General features: G+C 35.2%; 2 protein-coding genes across 3 annotated transcripts in view; one reads left to right on the top strand and one right to left on the bottom strand.

Annotated features, from left to right (window-relative positions):
• The window catches only part of LOC128994462 (uncharacterized), a 32894-nt gene extending 20458 nt beyond the window's left edge, over positions 1–12436 (bottom strand). Inside the window, exon 1 of one of the 2 annotated variants that reach the window (XM_054419038.1) lies at positions 12340–12436. Coding sequence is in view for 1 of the 2 variants with exons in the window: in XM_054419037.1 (XP_054275012.1) it covers positions 10747–10765 (19 nt within the window). In the remaining variant the exon portion in view is untranslated. Of the gene's footprint in view, positions 1–10746; positions 10830–12339 lie in introns of those variants that run through there. The other variant, XM_054419037.1, reaches the window with a different exon arrangement.
• Positions 12437–19409: 6973 nt separating this feature from the next.
• Positions 19410–20710, top strand: part of LOC128994468 (H(+)/Cl(-) exchange transporter 5-like) — a 60391-nt gene continuing 59090 nt past the window's right edge. Inside the window, exon 1 of the mRNA XM_054419043.1 lies at positions 19410–19532. The gene's annotated coding sequence lies outside the window, so the exon portion shown is untranslated. The remainder of the gene's footprint in view (positions 19533–20710) is intronic.

The raw sequence follows: 20710 nt of genomic DNA, 5'->3' as shown, positions 1-20710 counted from the left end.
CTCCTGGCTACAAAATTATTGAAGTTCCAAGAAATATTATATATTTTCCTGTAAATAAGAGAAGTTTAGATGTTGTCAGTATTACATTTGCCGATCAACATGACAAGGCAATTGACTTTAACGGAGAAGAAACTACAATTACTTGTCATATAAAAAAGATATGAGAATTTATAAGAATTTATCTATAAGTGTACAAAATGCTAGGTTCCTAAAATCAATAGGACTAAAGTTAAAATTTTCTATTAATAAAAATGGAAGATTTTCTAGACGTTACAGGGAAATCCCAATTCGACGATAGTGTGGTTAAAATTACAAATCACTCCTATGTTCCCCACAACACTTTGGCAATAAATAATTCTGATGAAATTCGAATATGTATTAATAATCAAGATTTGCTAACTCTCCCATGTAGAAGTTATCTGTATATTAAGGGAGAAATTGAGAATCATGATAAAGGTCATTTTATAAATAATGCATTTGCGTTCTTATTTGATGAAATTAGATACGAAGTCGCAGGTAAAGAAATAGACATTGTAAGAAACCCAGGAATTTCTAGTCTTATGAAAATATTGAGCTCTTACAATAAAACAACTAAACTGTCAAATGTGGCATTTGATTCTGACACGAATTTGAAAGAGTTCCATAAAGGTGGCAAGTTTAGTACATGTTTGCCATTAGAGCTGTTAATGGGTGTATTTGAGGATTTTAATAAGGTATTAGTAAATGTCAAACAAGAATTGGTGTTGAAAAGATCTAAAAATGATTTGAATTGTATATTAACAACCACTAGTGCTCCAGCCAGTGGCGCTGCTGATACAATTCCCAAAATTACACTTAACTCAATTCAATGGGTAATGCCACATGTAATACCATCTGATGGGGAGAAGTTACAATTACAAAAGATGTTATTGCAAAATAAAAATTTGCAAATTGCATTTAGAAGCTTAGAGCTGCATGAACTTCCATCATATCCCAATACCACAAGACATACATGGTCAGTAAAGACGTCTTCAAGTTTGGAGAAGCCTAGGTATATTATATTTGGTTTCCAAACAGCTAGGGATAATAGTGCACGAAAAAGAACTGATGAATTTGATCACTGTAAATTAAAAAATCTCAAAGTATTTCTAAACTCTGAATATTATCCTTATAGTGATTTAAATCTCGACTTTGAAAATGGAGATGTCTCTACAACTTATGAGATGTTTATGAGGTTTAGAGAGACTTACTATAATACTATCCCAGATCCTATGATTAGTAGGGCTGAGTTTATGAAGAAATATCCACTAATTGTAATAGACTGTTCTAGACAGAACGAAACAGTGAAGGAAGGAATTGTTGATATTAAATTAGAGATTGAAACTGCAGAAAATGTTCCAGCAAATACATCTGCATATTGTTTGATTATACATGATAAAGTGTTTGAGTACAATCCTTTGTCAAATGAGATAAATAAAATGTAAATAAAAGATGAAAAACATTCAACAAGAATTAGTTGACTCTGCAAATTAAATACGAGAGAAATATAAAGCTTTAAAACGTGGCAAGTTTCTAGAGGCTGAAGAGAGGTTCCAAACATTCCAACCTTTAATAGAGCCATTACAAGAATTAAAAAAAATCACATCTATTGGTAAAACAGAGAGTCCTCGAATGGAGATACTCCCAATGACTCCATCTAGAATATCAATGATACCAAGATTACAACCATTACAACCATTACAGCAATCCACTCCACAGAAATTAGATTTTGGTCTTTTAGCATCAGACTATTTAGGAAATTACCTCAGTAAAAGTAGTATGACAGACACTACATATGGTATTAGACGAGAAGCAAATAAATTTTTTATTGGAAATAAGGAAGTTGATATTGCCAATGATGATGTTACAGTTGCAAATAAAACCTACAAGGGGACAAAAGGCTTGTGGCAGTTGTTAACTTTAAAAGAACCTGAGGATTATACTCAGGCTGATTTGCAAAATTATAAAGACATTTTGGAAGCTACAAATGGACATTTAAAGAGTTACAAAGATGGTGCACCAATTTCAAGTAATAGACATACTAAATATCTTAATATAATTAAACCTCTATTTAGATCTGTTGGTGAAGGTTTGAGACAAGTGACTGGTAATAAAATAGACTATATTTATTGGGATGATCCTAATGAGCTTGTAGATAGGTTAAGACTTCTTTGGCTAAGTCGCCAAGCCGGTAACTCAGGAGTGGATAATGAAATAGATTCCATTATTGAGGAATTGAGAGAAAGTGGAATTATTTATTAAATAAAAATATGTTTATAGATAAATTTTATCGTTTATATAATCCATATAATAAGCCTGCAGAACCCAGGGCTAGTAATGAACCTACTTTAAATTTACAAGACGATAGTTGGAATTGTTTAAACCGTAAAATTGGTAATGTTAAAGATGGGGAGTTTGTAGATGATGTATCAACTTTGGGTCAGACATTAACTAGAAAAGGTGATATATTTTTACAAGGTAAAACTAAATATGAGTTTTTAGAATCTAAGAATAAAAATTGGAATGCTAAAAAACATAAAATTACTAATGTGGAAAAGGGTGAAAGTTTAGATGATGTGCCCACTTTACAACAGACTTTAATACGTAAAGATGGTGGTACATTTGTACAAGACAATAAAAATTATGAATTTTTAGAATCAGAGAATGGTGTTTGGAATGCTAAGAAACGGAAAATTACTAATGTAGAAAAGGGTGAAAGTTTAAATGATGTGCCCACTTTACAACAGACTTTAATACGAAAAGAAGATGGTAAATTTGTACAAGACGATAATAATTATGAATTTTTAGAATCAGAGAATGGTGTTTGGAATGCTAAGAAACAGAAACTTAGCAATTTGATAGACGGTATAGATAGTAAAGATGCTGTGAATGTTTCACAAGTTCCAAAAATGGAAGCAGGCTATTGGGATTTTAATAATAAAAGGTTAGTACGTGTTAAACCTGCCGTTGATGACACTGACTGTGTTACAAAAGAACAGACTATAACTTTTGATAAAAAAGAAAAATGTTGGGATGCCAAAAAACAATATATAAGAAATCTGCCAATGGGGGAATATTTAGATGATATTTGTTTAATGTCACAAGCTATGTATTATGATGGATCAAAATTTGTATATGGAGGAAGAAAATTTAATTTGATGGAATACAATCCTGATTTATTAGTTGCCGACCCCACATCTTTGAGTGGATTTAAGTATATAGATAATAGACCATATATACCAGAAAACTATGTATTTAAAAGAATGGAAGATAATCTATTGATTGGGGGCTAATGGTAATATATTTACAGTACAAGGAAAGAGTGATGTTATAAAAAATGAATGAAATTGCATACGAACTTCATAAGCCTGCAAGAAAGAATTTCATTAGAAGGTCTTTTAAAGTATTAGGTATAAACGAAACTGTACAAATAGATTTAATTGATATGCAAAACTATGCTAGAGAGAATTCTGGCAATAAATATATTTTAACTTTAATAGATACATTTTCTAAAAAAGCTTATGCTGCTCCGCTAAAGAATAAGACGGGTTTGGTGGTTACAGAAGCCATTAAAACCATTCTACCAAAGGGGGTTAAAAACATTCAATCTGACAATGGAAAAGAATTTTTTAATCAATATTTTAGCAAACTAATGAAACAATTAAATATTAATCACTATCACACATTTTCTACAACTAAGGCTGCAATTGTGGAGAGGTTTCAGAGAACTTTAAAGAATTGGTTATATAGGGAATTTAGTGCTCAGGGGAGTTATAAATGGTTGGATTTACTTCCAAAGTTAATTCGAAAATATAATAATAAGGTGCATAGATCTATAGGAATGAAGCCTAACCAAGTGAATATTAAGAACAGTAAATATGTGCATGAGAGGTTGACTTCTAAAGTAGTGCAAGTTAAAAAGCCAAGATATAAGGTAGGTGATAGTGTGAGAATTTCCAAGTATAAACATGTTTTTAGTAAAGGATATACCCCGAATTGGACAGGGGAGCTATTTACAATAGCAGAAGTAAAGAATACAAAGCCTGTGACTTATATCTTGAAAGATGAAAATGGTAATATAATCAGGGGAGGCTTCTATACAGAGGAATTGTTAAACCAAATATAAAGACATGTATTTGATAGAAAAGGTTATTAGGAGAAAAGGTGATTTATTATATGTCAAATGGCTTGGGTTCCCAAGTAGCCAGAATTCATGGATTTCCACTAAGGATGTCCAAGGGAGCGCGCCATGAGTCGGGAGCGCGCCTGTGTTCGCGTACAAACCTCGCACTGTCAAGTTGATGATTTTGAGAATATACATGTGAATGGGTGTTGGAGATGGATTTGAAATTATACAATATAGATATGGAGTTGTACATTTATATAGGCTTGTATAGGTCCAAGAGCAAGTTTAAGAGGTATATCCCAAAAGACAAAGAAATGAAAATATTAAACAACTCATACAACTAATATATATAGATAAGACAGAAATATAGACAACAATATATCAACATATCAACTAGAAAGGGGAATGGTAGATGTACTAGCAATTAGGCATGGGTGGGGAGTTGGCCCAAAAATGTCGAGCCCCAAAAAACGGCGGCGACAAACTATACTACTATACATATACACATGCATGGGTCAATAATTTTTTTTTTGCTTAATATCAAATATATATATAGGGAATAAGTAAGAAATAAGGTTTAACAATTATATAGGGATATTTAGGCAAAGATCAGGATTTTTGGAATTGGTGGCCAAAAAATGATCCCCATGTTATTCTTATGGGGAAAACGTGCCTAAAGTGGGGTATCTTTGCTAGTTCACCACTACTCATTTTTTAGAAATTTTGGTTTTAGATGGGGATTTCCCCATAAAAACCCCATTAAATAACGGAAAAATAGAATTTTTCCAAAAATGGTCCGAACGATTTTGATAAAAATTTAGTATGTTATAGTCCTTTATATTCTGAACAAAATGGTACAAATCCCTTTTCTGTAAAAATTACGGTTCAAAAGTTATTGTAAATTATGTTATTTCCTCATAAAAACCCCATAAAATAACGGAAAAATCTGATTTTCCCAAAATTGGCTCGAACAATTTTGATAAAGATTTAGTATGTTATAGTCCTTTAAATTCTGAACAAAATCGTACAAATCCCATTTCCGTATATTTACTCTCACCGCTACACAATATGATAAAGGTTGTTGACAAACTTATGGGAGAAAGTATGTGTCAGAATGCTGATACCGTTTATTTAATCACAACATCATTAGTGTCGACGTCCACTGGACAAATATGAATACTTTTCCATCCTACTTTAATCCTATACTCTAATACGAGCAATGTTTGCTTGTATGCTTGCTTGCTTGCTTGCTTGCTTGCTTGCTTGCAGAAAGATCTCGAAAACGGCTCCGACGATTTTCTTCAAATCTTGTAAATAGTTTATTTTTGGCCTAAAAACGAGTTTCATGCAGATAGAACTGCCAACAAAAATCTAATTACGTAGAAAAATGAAACTGAAAATCACATTTTTTTAACATTAGTCTTATGGGTTGCTAGGTAACCATGTTGGATGAATTAAATAACAAGGATAAAGTAAACAAAAGACTTGAAGTTGTAGCATGTGTTCATAGTAAGCCAACTACCCACAGTATACTAGCAAATTACAAATACAGTACAAAAGGAAAACATCACTTAATAATTAGCATAATATTTAGCAAAGATTATACTGAAGATTACTCGATACATTGTAGGGAGTATGTTTTATAGTCTATGGTTTTATCTATGATTGTAGTCAAGGGCAGCAGTGCGAAGTCTGGGATCTGTTTATGACGATTAGATTAGATTAAGGTATCTGCAATCCTAAAATGCTATGGGAAGGGAAGGAAACAGGTCCGCGACATAGGAAGTGGTGAAGGAAGTAATAAAGGCAATCATAAAATGCTATGGGAATAGAGGGAAACAGGTCCGTGACGTAGGGAGTGATGAAGGAAGTAGTGAAGGCGAGCAGTCCGGAGTGTGGGGAATGTTTATGACGATAAGATTAGGGTATCTGCAATCCTAAAATGCTATGGGAAGGAAGGAAAACAGGTCCGCGACGTAGGAAGTGGTGAAGGAAGTAGTCAAGGAGAGTAGTCCGGATTGTGGGAACTGTTTATGACGATTAGATTAAGGTGTCCGCAATCTTAAAATGCTATGGAAAGGAAGGAAAACAGGTCCGCGACATAGGAAGTGGTGAAGGAAGTAGTCAAGGCGAGCTGTCCGGAGTGTGGGAACTGTTTATGACGATTAGATAAGGGTATGGGCAATCCTAAAATGCTACGGGAAGGGAGGGAAACAGGTCCGCGACGTAGGAAGTGGTGAAGGAAGTAGTCAAGGCGAGCTGTCCGGAATGTGGGAACTGTTTATGACGATTAGATAAGGATATGGGCAATCCTAAAATGCTATGGGAAGGGAGGGAATCAGGTCCGCGACGTAGGAAGTGGTGAAGGAAGTAGTCAAGGCGAGCTGTCCGGAGTGTGGGAACTGTTTATGACGATTAGATAAGGGTATGGGCAATCCTAAAATGCTATGGGAAGGGAGGGAAACAGATCCGCGACGTAGGAAGTGGTGAAGGAAGTAACAAAGGCAATCATAAAATGCTATGGGAATAGAGGGAAACAGGTTCGTGACGTAGGAAGTGATGAAGGAAGTAGTGAAGGCGATCAGTCCGGAGTGTGGGGAATGTTTATGACGATAAGATTAGGGTATCTGCAATCCTAAAATGCTATGGGAAGGAAGGAAAACAGGTCCGCGACGTAGGAAGTGGTGAAGGAAGTAGTCAAGGCGAGTAGTCCGTAGTGTGGGAACTTTTTATGACGATTAGATTAAGGTGTCCGCAATCTTAAAATGCTATGGAAAGGAAGGAAAACAGGTCCGCGACATAGGAAGTGGTGAAGGAAGTAGTCAAGGAGAGCTGTCCTGGGTGTGGGAACTGTTTATGACGATTAGATAAGGGTATGGGCAATCCTAAAATGTTATGGGAAGGGAGGGAAACAGGTCCGCGACGTAGGAAGTGGTGAAGGAAGTAGTCAAGGCGAGTAGTCCGGAGTGTGGGAATTGTTTATGATGATTAGATTAAAGTATTTGCAATCCTAAAATGCTATGGAAAGGGAGGGAAACAGGTCCGCGACGTAGGAAGTGGTGAAGGAAGTAGTCAAGGCGAGTAGTCCGGAGTGTGGGAACTGTTTATGACGATTAGATTAAGGTATTTGCAATCTTTAAATGCAATGGGAATGGAGGGAAACAGGTCCATGACGTAGGAAATGGTGGTGAAGGCGAGCCGTGTGGAGTTTGGGAATGGATTTATGCATCTCCAATACTAAGGTGCTTTCAGAGTGAACTAATGATTTTCCCCGAGCAAAGCTCGGTCCCCAGGTACTGGTATCTAATCTAACATAAGGTGTTTTGGAACTATGGCAGGCTGATGTACCTAAGATTGTCGACGTTCAGGCAAGACTCTATGAAAACCCTCGTAGGCATACCAATCAGCTGTGTATCAGTTTTAGCTATATCCAGCGCTTAGTCAGTAGTCGCACATAGCCATCATGTGGGTGTGAGTCACACGATGCAGCTCATTACAGTACTGGAACAATCGGTAGTTAGTCTGAACACCAGACGATCGTTTATTTCAGTGGAAATGAATCAACGGAGATTTATGAATTCAAAGTGCATTATCATTCCAAAACGATTCGCGCGAGTTATTTCCTGTAAATTAAGTCTTTTTTCAACAATACAAAATTCTCGACTTACCTACATATCTTCTTGATCAGCATTGTACGTGTTATTAAATTTACGGAAAGTAAATAAAAGAAACGTCTTATAACACTTAAAACATATATTTACGCTTATACTGTTACTCACAAGACGGTAATAGTATATTACGTTACTAGTCCTGAAAATAAGTGTTTACCGGACGAGTGTGGTTGTTCCCGTGCGAGACGAAGTCGAGTACGGGATTACCATACGAGTCATTTTGGACGAGTTACGTACGATAGTTTACGCCATACTACTAAATCTGTACAAATCCTTATATATTTCCACCAACTAAAGGACTAAAAATCACTAAGACCAACTAAGTAGAGGTTATGTTTTTGTTTATAACCAACCACTCATTGCCACCTAAATACAGTATAATCAGCTGATTGGTGTCCGGTAAAACTCATTGCAGAACAGTAGTACGCAATGAAACCCCATTTGAATAAGCTGGCGGCAAACAGCTGTTTTCTGGACTAAATCCTTGCGTGGGAAGTTCGTCAAAATAATTATGTAATAAATAAATAAAATAAATAAATGTAGTGTGGCGTAATAGCTATTTACATTACAAGTGTAGTAAGAGCGTTTTTACATCACGCAAGTGAATGTTGTGCAACTCGCTTCCGCTCGTTGCATAATTCACCTAAGTGATGTAAATACGCTCTTTCGTAACGTGTAACGTACAAGATTTTACCTGACCCAACAATATACAGGAGGTTACGAACACTATTTTTCACTATCCATTTCACTCGTCTTCTAACAGTAACGTTCATTTAGAAACAAAAGCTAGGTTAGGAAAATTCTTCAAAACATAACAATAAAATTCAAGCGCACAGCTGATTTCTAGCGTTGAACGTCGTTGGCTCCATAGAGGTATATTTTTTAAGTCAAGCACTCAATGTTATTTAAATGGGTTTCATTACATCACCGAGTGAGTTTTTTTTCAACTTTACATCACTCGAGAAGTAACTAAGTTATATACATCACGCTTGGGATAGGGAAGTTTAACATGGCGGGTTAGGTAAATATACAAAACAGATGGTAAGTGGTGATCGATTTCGATTGGACACTCCAATCATCATCAGACCCAATAGGCGAATGTATATATCAACCAAATAGATGTTTTTGCTATTGTTTTACTTACGTCTGGAACTATTGTCTTAATTATTTTCTCACTATGAACTTTCGGTATTTATAATAAGCACAGCTGGAATTTATTTATTTTTATGTGCAAAAATTTATAGAAGATTGTTGACCTTGGGAAGATGACCGCGTAAGGAAAAAATACTAAGCAATTTTGATTTTACTGACAGAGGATTCGAATGTGATCAAGCAATTCCTTGGATGAACATAAGTCACATATATTAAACCTAATTGGAAATGTAGTTCAACTAGTTAACCTATCATAGCTTGTCCCCTGTGGTCTGTATGATGGAACCACGAATACTAGAAAAATACCGACAGGGCCGGATTTCCCAATAGGCCCAGTAGGCCCGGGCCTATGGGCGCAAGCTCCCAGAGGGCGCACGGCCGAGAGGAAAAATATTTTTTTCATATCTAAAAATATAATAAATAGCCATAGCTTAAAATATTTTGCAAGTTGATAAAAAAAAACTCTTGTTAATAAAGCATTATAATTTTGAAACTCATTGGGAGAAATAATTGTTAGAATATTTAAACTATTTTTCAACATTACGCATCAATTTCGTTACAACATTTGTAACAAACATTGGTTATAGGCTGTATAGGGATGTTGTCGAGCGCCCGAGCGGTACGCTTCGTATTGCCACTGTTCTCTTTGCACTGCCACTATGCTGCCTCGGGGTCGGCACTACTGATCAGAGTGATTAGGGGGGCATGCGTGTTACCACCCTCACCTCACATAAAGAAAATTTATTAACTAATCTTTTGATCAGTTTACAACAACCTGCAGGGTCAAGTTAAAATATATGAAACGTTTTGTTGAATATTAAAAATACGATAAGTTTACCTTTAAAATTCAATAACGAAAAAATATTTATCTGAGTTTGCAACAGGCTTTAGAAAAATTTAATTCCCTCCAAAGCACCAATAATGGTGTCATTTTCTCCTCAGCTCAGACCTGAGGATAATTATGGTTGGCCGGACTATTGCTTTGTTTTGCTTTGCAAATATAATCTGGATGCAGTACTACCATAGATTAACTATAAACTCAAGTCGACTTCTTACCATATTGTTAATTCTAAATATTTTTTTCATGTCTAGTTCATGTTGGTAACACTGGAAGTTAGTTTTGACGTAATCTTGTTTCTATTATTTTAGGGATAGTTCTATGTTGTGTGTTTAATTTCTTGTAATATAACCACGGTTATTAAATTTACTTATTGTTCTAGTATGGAATAGATTGTAAATAAATACTTGTTAAAAAATATATATATATAACCAGGGTACGACCTATTGTTTATGCTTAGATCGTTTTATTTTGGACAAACTAGGTTTTAAAACCTCAATAAAAAGAATTGATTTCAGCTAATCCCTAAGGATGACAAATCTACTAAAGGAGTATGTTTAATCTATGGTATCACATACTGTTATGTAGTTCATGTTTTGGGGCCTGAACTCGGAAACAATGGACATGCTTTTTTGCAGGAATGCTCTGTGCGTTGGTTTTTTTTTTGTTTCGATCCCACAAGCGTGAGCATTTGCTAAAAACATAAAATTGCCAAAAGTGTTTAAGACGGCATTTTGTTAAGGCTAACCAAGACAATTCTTAAAAAAACTTGAAATGATAAAATTTTGACGATGAGTGGTGTTCAAGCAATTAACATAGGCCTATGCATGATATAGTTTTTAATAAAGGTTTGTAGAAAAGAAACTGTGACCAGAATAGGGGGCGGAAATACTATTGGGCCTAGGGGCGCCAAAATGCTAAATCCGGCCCTGAATACCGACCTTTCGAGTACCAGTGCATTCAAACTATTGGCGAGTCTCCAGGTTGATGGAGGGTGAGGAGACAGGATCCACCATACAGATTATAGATGGATTGCTGTAAAGCATCACAAACGTTGGACAATTTTTCGCCCAATTTCTTGACGTTGTCATCCCCCAAAATACCAATATTCGACAGTGAACTTTAAGAGCCTACCTTCTAGTTTCAGTATATTAATAGTTAAAACCATATGACTATATAAACACTATAAATAGTATCACTAAATAGTGTTTGAGTAGTCAATGATAAAACATACTGTGTTGGTTTAGTGGAAATTTAGTTACTTTGTTTGAAGAATGGAAATTAGTTTACATCAAGAAAAATTCTTTTTACCCAGACATAGATTTTATTCAGATCCACTCCTAGAATTTGCCAAGATGGCTTTGTAAACATAAAGAAGAAATCATATGCAGCTATTTTATGTGGTAACTTTAATACAGACAGTCAGGTTGAACCTAATCAGTTGAATACCTAGACATCGATATGCATAGGCGGGGCCAACGTAAACTAACGTTGTAGTTTACGTTGGCCCCGGCATAGGTCTACCGTATTTGCATCTGTGCGTATTGATTTAAGGTGTATTTTTGTAAGTGAAAAATTGTCCACCTTATTTTACTTGAGACGAGTGTAAAATAAATGTTTATCTATCTAACTACGCTGAAGGAAAACATTCCTTTCCTGGGTTTCGTGTTTAATTTCACTAAACATTAGTGTGATTAAATATTTGTCTGTGTAAAATGTTCGATTGAACTGCATTTATTGAGTGGAGCGAGCGAAGCTCTTATTAATATAACATTGACTGTACCTAGTGTGACGTTTATACCTACGAAATGTTTTACAATGTGGCCCAAAAATGTTTAATACCATGCTAATTAATTGATCTGTACTACTTGTTTCAATTTTTCGTCTATTAGAATATCTTGTATGTTACAAATACTCTTCATTGCGAACTAAATAATTTCGTTTTATTATACACATCAATGTAAGCGGCTGAGTCTATTTAGAATAATTTATACAATTCATGATACTGTGTAGTCAGAATACGATGAGTAAATGTTGAACTGAAACATATTAACAAAGACAAATTAAATAAATCTACATGTCTTTTTTATATTACTTTACTAAAGCTAAAACACTTTTTCACAGATAGTTACCTATTTAGTGATCAAAGACGACTGCTATACCAACCCTTCATAAAAATATTCGTGGTAAAGATCGAATCAAACTAATCATGAACGATTAACGATGTGTATATATTTTCCATTTTTACATTACAAAGATGTATAATTATGAATTTGATACAGTGGATGTTCCTAATGTGTGTTAGTCTTGTTACATGAAGTACCCCGTCTACCCTTGAAGACTAATGGACAGATTTTGCCGCCATTAACGCCGCTGTTTCCCAATCCCGCCGGATTTAGCTCGCGTTGGATATTAGGTGATGGAATGTCGAATGTTACATCGTCGTCAAACATCGCGCTCTTGGCTCCCAACTTTGGCAACGTTTGGGGTAATGTATTCCAATCGGAAGCCAACCTTAAGCTATGTTACCATACCTGAGTTGAGGAGAGTTTGTAGCGTCAGTCACCAATACTCCACAGGTCGCACAGCTCGACTGTTCCGAGCTGGCCTCCCCACTCTCGCCTTTAGTATTTTTAACTCTTTAAAAACCTGGCCTAAATAAATTAACTCGCCATTAAATGAGGCGAAATCAGGTCATAAAGCTATTATGCTGGTCACAGGGATTTAGGTCGCGTTCGATAAACATAGTTATTGATCACCGGGGATAATAAAATCGTAGAAACATTAATAATTTCCATATTTTAACAATATTAAATTTGTACACATTTTGTTCTTTAATAAAAAATTGTTCATAAGTATATTTTACATAACTATGCAATATATACATTCTTATGTAATAAGTATTCATAAGGAAAGTGATTTTTAATACGATAGCCCACATTAAATCCGGAAATATTGGGATTCCATGGTCCGGGAAAAGATTATTAGAGTCCGGATTAAATGAAATGAGTTAATCATACTATGAACAAGGTATTGCTATTGTCTGTGCTATTACGTACTATTTATATTGAACTAGCTATTACCCATTTGACTTCATAGGTATTACATAAATTATTGCCGTACCAGTTTTGGGTGGCATTCCGAAAGGCTTTTTACGGTTACTTTCAAGAACAACATTGGACTTAAAGCTGCCAGGGCAGAGCCCTAGTAGAGTATTGAAATAAAAGATTTATGTCCTATTAGCCTGTGGTTATATTGACTCTACTCATGGGAAAAAATCATCTCAATTGGTCAAGTAGTTTTCACGTTACGTTATTGACATACTCCAAACATTTATATATAATATTATTTCCTTCTGTCCAAGTCATTGACTTGATCAGTAATGCACTAAAATTATTAACACGCTCATCTATTTCCCAGAAATTCTTTGGGTAAAAACAAACACAATACTTATTTATAAAACCTTTGGGAAAATAAAGCCAATAAGTAGGTTAATTATGCACATTAAATACAATCGCCCACTCACTCAATGCCACAAATTATTCATTAAATTAAAAACATGAACATAACTTTAAATAATCCTAATTTGACAGTTCTCATTGTGAATCACAGCTTGCTGCTGATTAGTTCATTTGAATATTACAGAAACCCCATAACCAACATTTTTCGCAGTTGTGTGATTTCTGCACTAAACGATGTATCAATTTGAACGTCACCATTAATATACTAAAAATTTAAAATCGGAAAAATGTTAGTTATAGGGTTTTGAAATAAACGATTCAAATTATCTGTTATCATAAATTCAAACAAAAAGTTAACATTGCTGCATCCTGTTGGTAAACCTTGTAAATTTATAATGCTATTCAACATCAGAGAACCAACTTGTTTAGTTGAAACAACTGTTAAGTCCTTTTAAATATGAATACTTAAATGTTAACATGGTAAACTCCAGAGCCACTGGGGTGTAGCCCGAGAGTCCGATAAGAATAAAAACTACTTAGTTTTTTATTTAATTCCTAAAGAATCAGTGTACCAAATTTCAGCGTCCTATGTAAATGAGCAGTAGGAGAATTAGTGATGAGTTGAGTGAGTGAGTCAGTCAGTCAGTCAATGAGGGCTTTGCATTTTATATGTTTAGATTGTAGCATACTTCAATACTTTGTCTGTGATTGTAGTTATAGATGACGACGGACAGGAGTTCCGTGGACAAGGAGCTGCTTCGCGATTCGCTTGGCCAAACCATGTACAAAAGCTAAGTCTGATAAATTGTCCAACGTCCAACGCATATGCCACGTTGCTATTGTTCATGTTATTTATTACATCCAAAATCCAACCATATACGCGTAGAATACTACGTAGAAGATGAAGCTGTCATCATTTACCGCTAACCCTAAAAAAATCATGGATGTGAAATGATCATCTCACGAGAGTTGGATCATCAACACTAAAATCATAATGAAAATGTTCTTGGGCCCATCAACAGCATAGACAACTCTTCCCTCCGAGTAAGACACCCTAGGTCAAATCAAGATGACCATAAATTATTTAGAGAATTATTAAATTTTAACTACTGAAAAAAAAACACATTATATACCAGCTAGTATGGTCAAGTAATCGCATGTTAAACTTTTAATTTTATTTAAATAGGGGATAAGGCTGCATGTTTAAAGTAATATTTTAGTAAAAATCTCATCAGGCACGTGAACATTTGCTTAGCCAGAATGTTTGGTGCGGTGGGCGAGGATAGCTATATTTAAATTTGATTGAGCTCTAAAATATACTCCCTAAAGAATATAGGTAACATTAAAGAAACAAATCATCCCCTTTAAATTATGCAGGGAGAGGGATGGTTCCTGCTACAAAGTATTCTTTATACTTTACTCTACCAATTTTGGTTATGACTGGAAGAGAACACAAGGGCGATGGACTGCCAGAGGTCCAACCGTGGGTGGAGCGGTTGTGGCATATGGTTAGTTGAGTTGAACGACCTTTTCACGTGGTTCTTGTAAGTAACGGCTAGTTTTAGTCATAACTGCACTTGATAGTAAAATCCTATTTCCCCGGTTGAATATAATACTGGCAAGCCTTCCCGACGACGCGGAAGGCGGAACACCACACGTTCTTCCGCTGCCCACGTTAGAATATGATACACCTGGTACATCTGTGGTGTGATGTCCATTGAATCTGATTGTGAGTTCATGATTGAGAGTCAGGACAACTGTGACTGCTGGTTGCACTTTGTCCGAAACACCCTTCAAGCTGATCTAGGGTAGCTGAGTCCGGTTTCGAACAGCTAAAGAAGCTATGTACCGACTTTTACAGCCATCTGTTGACTGCTACACATGGCTATTGATCGTAGACGGGAATTAAAGGAGCGTTGGTAAGCTGTATTTACTCACTGCATACTTACCAAGGAAAATTCCTCATTAGACAAGATAAATATACGATGAATAAAATGCATCTGGCTAAGTAAGTAACCTAATTCAATTCCATTTTGTAGCCCCTGAACTGCTTAGTATAAACTAAATTAAAACATACCTCGTCTTGCAGTTCAAATAAATAGTGTCTTTTTCAATCCACTACATGTTTCGCCATGTTGGCATTTTCAAGTGGTATACACAGAAACATTGAGACTTGAAACATTATAATATCCGAATTGGACTCGTCAAATTGTAGAAATTTACAAATAAACACAAAACTGTACATACATTTGACATGTACGAATGAAACATTATTATGTAGGCCTACAACACATTGCAACCCGATCACGGCACTGACTGAGACAGAACTGCCATGATCTACGGATGTTTGTCATTAATTCGTCTAAAACTTGCTGTTTCTACCGCTACCCTGTCCATAATCCACTTTACGCTATATCACTATAACCACTCAGCCACAAACATTCCCTTTCACATTCAGCTCACGCTAACTGATGCTATAGTATAATCACCACGAATAATAATTATAGCGTGTTCAGTAATGCACTCGTAACCACCAGAGGCCCATTTCATAATAAACTACAAGTTACAAGTTACAACTTGTAGTCCAGTCAATAAAAGGATTGTAGAGGACATGGAGAGGGGGAAATTTTTTTTCTGCGGGAATGTGTTTGGGGTAGTTAGAAGATAAAAATACCAAAAGTCCCCGCCCCTGGCCCTGCTGCTTCAACGGGGGGAGGGGGGGAAAGACCCCAATTTTTAGTTTTTTACTTCTACACTGAAAACCGTGCATCGTACGGAAAAAATGTAAATTATAAAAAGAAAGATGATGAAATTCTCTACAAGAATGGTTATATTCATTTCTTCCGTATATGCATTGGTTTAAAAGATATTCTCAAAATAATATAAACATTCTTAAATAAATTGATTTTTCACGCGTTTTTTGTCAAATAAGTTTATATAATCCATTAGCCTGTTGTTGTTTCACATTAATTAGGATAGAAAACAGGTTTTTGAACACTAACCTATATAATATAATATATCAATCGTATATATTGTGTTAAAAGTAGTTTATATAAATTTAAATAAATTATGTTTATTTGTCATGGAAACAAGTAATTTTGGCATAATTATTACATTAAAAATTAAAAAGATTATGTTTGTAGCTATATTTATCCAGGTTTTTCTATAACAATTACCGAAACCAAGACTTAATACTATTGTTCATGGTCTCTCCATAATCCAATTTTTGTTTATTAGACTCAATATCTATACTGTTAATACTGTTCTATGAAATGGTAACCATACAAAGTAGGTATTTTAAGCCAAGGTTAAATGAGATGAGTGTAGGATGAGTGGCGCGATCTTGTAGTCTTGTTAGTGACTAAGACCGACTTATTCCTTAGACACAGGTTAATTAATAGCCCATACAGCTAATGGCAACTAAGGAACCTACAGTTTATAGTGGAATCCGAACCACATTTTTGCCTTGGTAATTACGAATTGGTCTAATTATCAGAATAGTACTGCGGATAGTCGTAGTACTCACCCGTGCGGACGTTAATCCACACCAGGGAGTATCGCATCCACCTTGCATGCATATAAATATCCACAATTCGTATAAGAGGGGTGACATAACCGTATCTATATCATTATTATAGATATTTTTGAGGTTAATATAAATAATATTTATGCTTAGAACATAATAAACTCTTTATTATATATTACCCTAATATATGAGCCCAAAACGTTTAATTTGAGACATAAATAAGGTCTTTCGGACAATTACTGCAAAAGATACAGCAAGAAATCTAAATTTCCAAGATGGCGGCAGTTTTTTCAAAATGGCGGCCGTTCCCCAACTGGGATTTCTTGGGACTTTGTTTGGGCCACTCAGGACATTGTTTTGAACATTTCCACCAATTTTCAGCCTGTTATCAATTTTGTCCAGGTCATAACCTAATTGCACTGGACTAATAAATTTAAACTATAAACAAAGATAGTTTCTAATCAGACCCCCCCCCCAAGGGACCGCCACTAGTCAGTAGATATTCATTTGAACAGAGACACCAAAATTATAGTAACCAGGAACAGTTAATCCCTTAACCAAGTTTTTTGCAAATGTACTCAAGATTATAACAGTGCCAGATGTGCAATTTGTGCATGCAAGAAAATGTCCAATAAGAGTTCTCCGTTATGCTAGAACTGCTAAGGGATCTTTTTACGTGAAATGCCCATTCTGATGAATGAGGAAGATGAAGAATATACAGGCCTACACCGAATTCTCACTTTTTATAGCCAATATTGAGTCTAATCAACAAGAATTGAATGATGGAGATGTCCTAGAACGTGGTTTTCAGTTCCAGATGGCACCAGTTTTTGGGACAGAAGTCGGACCCTCTCGTCCCAAGTGAGCCAGACCATGAACAATAATATTAAGTCTTGGTTTCGGTAATTGTTGTATAAATAAACCTGGACAAATATAGCTACAAACATAATCTTTTTAATTTTTAATGTAATAATTATGCCAAAATTACTTGTTTCCATGACAAATATATATAACCTATTTAAGTTTATATAAACTATTTTTAACACAATATATACGATTGATATATCTTATTATATAGGTTAGTGTTCAAAAACCTGTTTTCTATCCTAATTAATGTGAAACAACAACAGGCTAATGGATTATATAAAATTATTTGACAAAAAACGCGTGAAAAATCAATTTATTTAAGCATTTTTATATTATTTTGAGAATATCTTTTAAACCAATGCATATACGGAAGAAATGAATATGACCATTCTTATAGAGAATTTCATCATCTTTCTTTTTATAATTTACATTTTTTCCGTACGATGCACGGTTTTCAGTGTAGAAGTAAAAAACTAAAAAATGGGGTCTTTCCCCCCCTCCCCCCGTTGAAGCAGCAGGGCCAGGGGCGGGGACTTTTGGTATTTTTGTCTTCTAACTACCCCGAACACATTCCCGCAGAAAAAAAATTTCCCCCTCTCCATGTCCTCTACACCCCCCTTTTGAGCATTCATTGACTGGACTATTGTAACTTGTAATTTCCATAAGATTTGCATTGGGCGATCAGCTGATTTACTAATAATATTAGTTTGTACTTTATTATGAAATGGGCCCCAGGTCACACATTCCACGAGTTACTGTAGTAGCTCAAGATGTTTGATCTTGTGTACACCATTAGCGTATTGTTTTCCTCTCCATAGGAATTGTCGAAAGATAGGCAACACTCACAAGTTAGTGAAAGCAATCAAATCCGATTATTTATTTTATTATTTGGAGTATGCTACACCACCAGAATGATCTTCTATATAATTAATACGCTATACCGGTACTGTACATGAAACTTTGTCGGTTGAACTCCTCCGCCATTTCTTAACCGATTTTATTCATTGACGTCTCATTGGAAAGAGCGTGTCACGTAGATTTGCAAACTGACCTTACAATACATTTTGTTAAAGTCCCTTGGGCTCTGCCCCAGTGGCTGTTAAAGTTCCCATGTTATCCTTATGAAGAACATAATTGTTTTCATTTTGATCAGCTGTATAAGTTAATTGCTGTTATTTATTTTTCAATTCTAAGTCTTTTAAACTCCTCGGAAATTGTGGAAATTATGATGACTTTTATTTGTGTTTAAATAACTACTACTTAACTTCTTTGCAATTGCTCGATTAGAGCAACGTGTTTACTAGTTAATAATATCATGATAATATGCAGAGTTTGTCGAGAAGAAAGGTTCCAAACGTTACAGCTGTCAATAACATGTGGATTCAGGATATATCCAGCTAACAAGAAATGACACCCACAGAGATCGGAATGCTTGTTAAGTATATAAAAGTATATAAAAGTACATAAAGTTAATGTTAAGTTATCTCTATCTCAAAATCTTTTAAATGAGGTTTGGATTTATTTAACAACCAGTCAACCACAGACCTTATAATTTCAATCAATTTTGTGGGGGCCATTGTCTTTGATGGATACCACATAGCACTAGATAAATAATCAACGGTGTTAAATGTTTCGTGTATTATACATATGAAAACAAACACTTGTGGTTTAGGTTATATTCTATGCCGAATGACAGAACGAATGCGTTTGTTTGTAAAGAAGGTGAGGTCAGGTGCATGCAGGGATTGGATTTAGGATTTAGTGTCAGTGTCAGTGCCAGTGCCAAAAATATTGACTTTTTTTAAGGCTACGCGTTGTAGAGGATTTGTCTTACATTCCAGTTTTGTTACATAATATACACATTTTCAAAATGGTAAGTTATATGAACAGATCAACTCTTTAAATATCTCTTAGGCTAGTTTCAACTCTGTCAAATTAATCAAAACTTCAATTTTGACAGTAGGTCTTGGTCTGCTGCAGAGCAGAACATCCTGATGTGCATTCTTTGGCCCTAGTACCTATAATAACATTGACATTTTGACGAATTTATCCAGATTGGACCTTACAAAGTTTTGGAATCAATGTTTTATATAACATTTGTATCGTTCATTAAAGTATTTTGAGGTAAGCTTAACTTATTCAATATGAGTATTTCTTGTCAACTTAGGCCTAACTGTTGTTTATTCACAGTTTAAAACATAACCTAACAAAGGGATTTTAAAACAATTAGGCCTAGGCTAGTCCTGAATTTAGCCTAGACGTTCTTACCTTTGTTACTTGTTATGAATTTAATCAGCAATATTTTGATCAATGGCCAACTAAGCCTAGTACATAAGAAACGCCTGTTTACGCTTCAATAAATAAACACCGGGAAGGAGAATTTAGAATTATCCTTGATATTGGCTAAATCAAGCCTTAATACAAGTTAGGCCTACATTCCTAATTGATTTGGACATAAGTTAGCTTATATTTAAATTTTGTAAAGAAACCAGATCCCTAAATAACGGAGATGGACAAGCCCGATAAACAAACTCAGGCCAAGCTTCTATAACTTAGGTCTATAAATGTCCTTAGGTACATCCTAAGTTGTGTCAAGCATCAGTCGTTGGTGTCTAGTGCAAATTCTATATTCATCTAAAATAGTGGTGTAACTTAAGTTATCATGTTTTTAAGTTACATATAAGTTATAATTGATTATTCTTTGGTAGACACAGGGCCGGTGAGAACGGTCCCAGGCCCCTGGGCTGAGCAATTCCGGGACCTCTATTTTCCTGATTTAGTGTCCAGCCGTCTACGTGCCGTTTTGTTACACAAATAACAATACATTATTTAGCCTAAACTGTTTGATTAGGTACCCTAATTCTCGTGCTCACAGTCAAGACTTGAAATAAACAATTCTAGTCAAAATTTACTTAGTTAACTGGAAAACCATACTAAAATTTTTGACTTAGCAGATTACATGTAGGCTACAGAAAAGATTTTACATTTGACCGGGTCAGGCCCCCCTTGAGAGCCCTGGGGCTCTGGCCCCCCCCCCTGCCACACCCACTA

The sequence above is a fragment of the Macrosteles quadrilineatus genome, unplaced genomic scaffold (genome assembly GCF_028750875.1).
Source record: "Macrosteles quadrilineatus isolate MER2022 unplaced genomic scaffold, UCM_ALF_1.0 Scaffold_5__1_contigs__length_97177068, whole genome shotgun sequence".
In the NCBI taxonomy this organism is placed as follows: domain Eukaryota; kingdom Metazoa; phylum Arthropoda; class Insecta; order Hemiptera; family Cicadellidae; genus Macrosteles; species Macrosteles quadrilineatus.
This window is presented reverse-complemented; position numbering and strand designations above follow the sequence as displayed.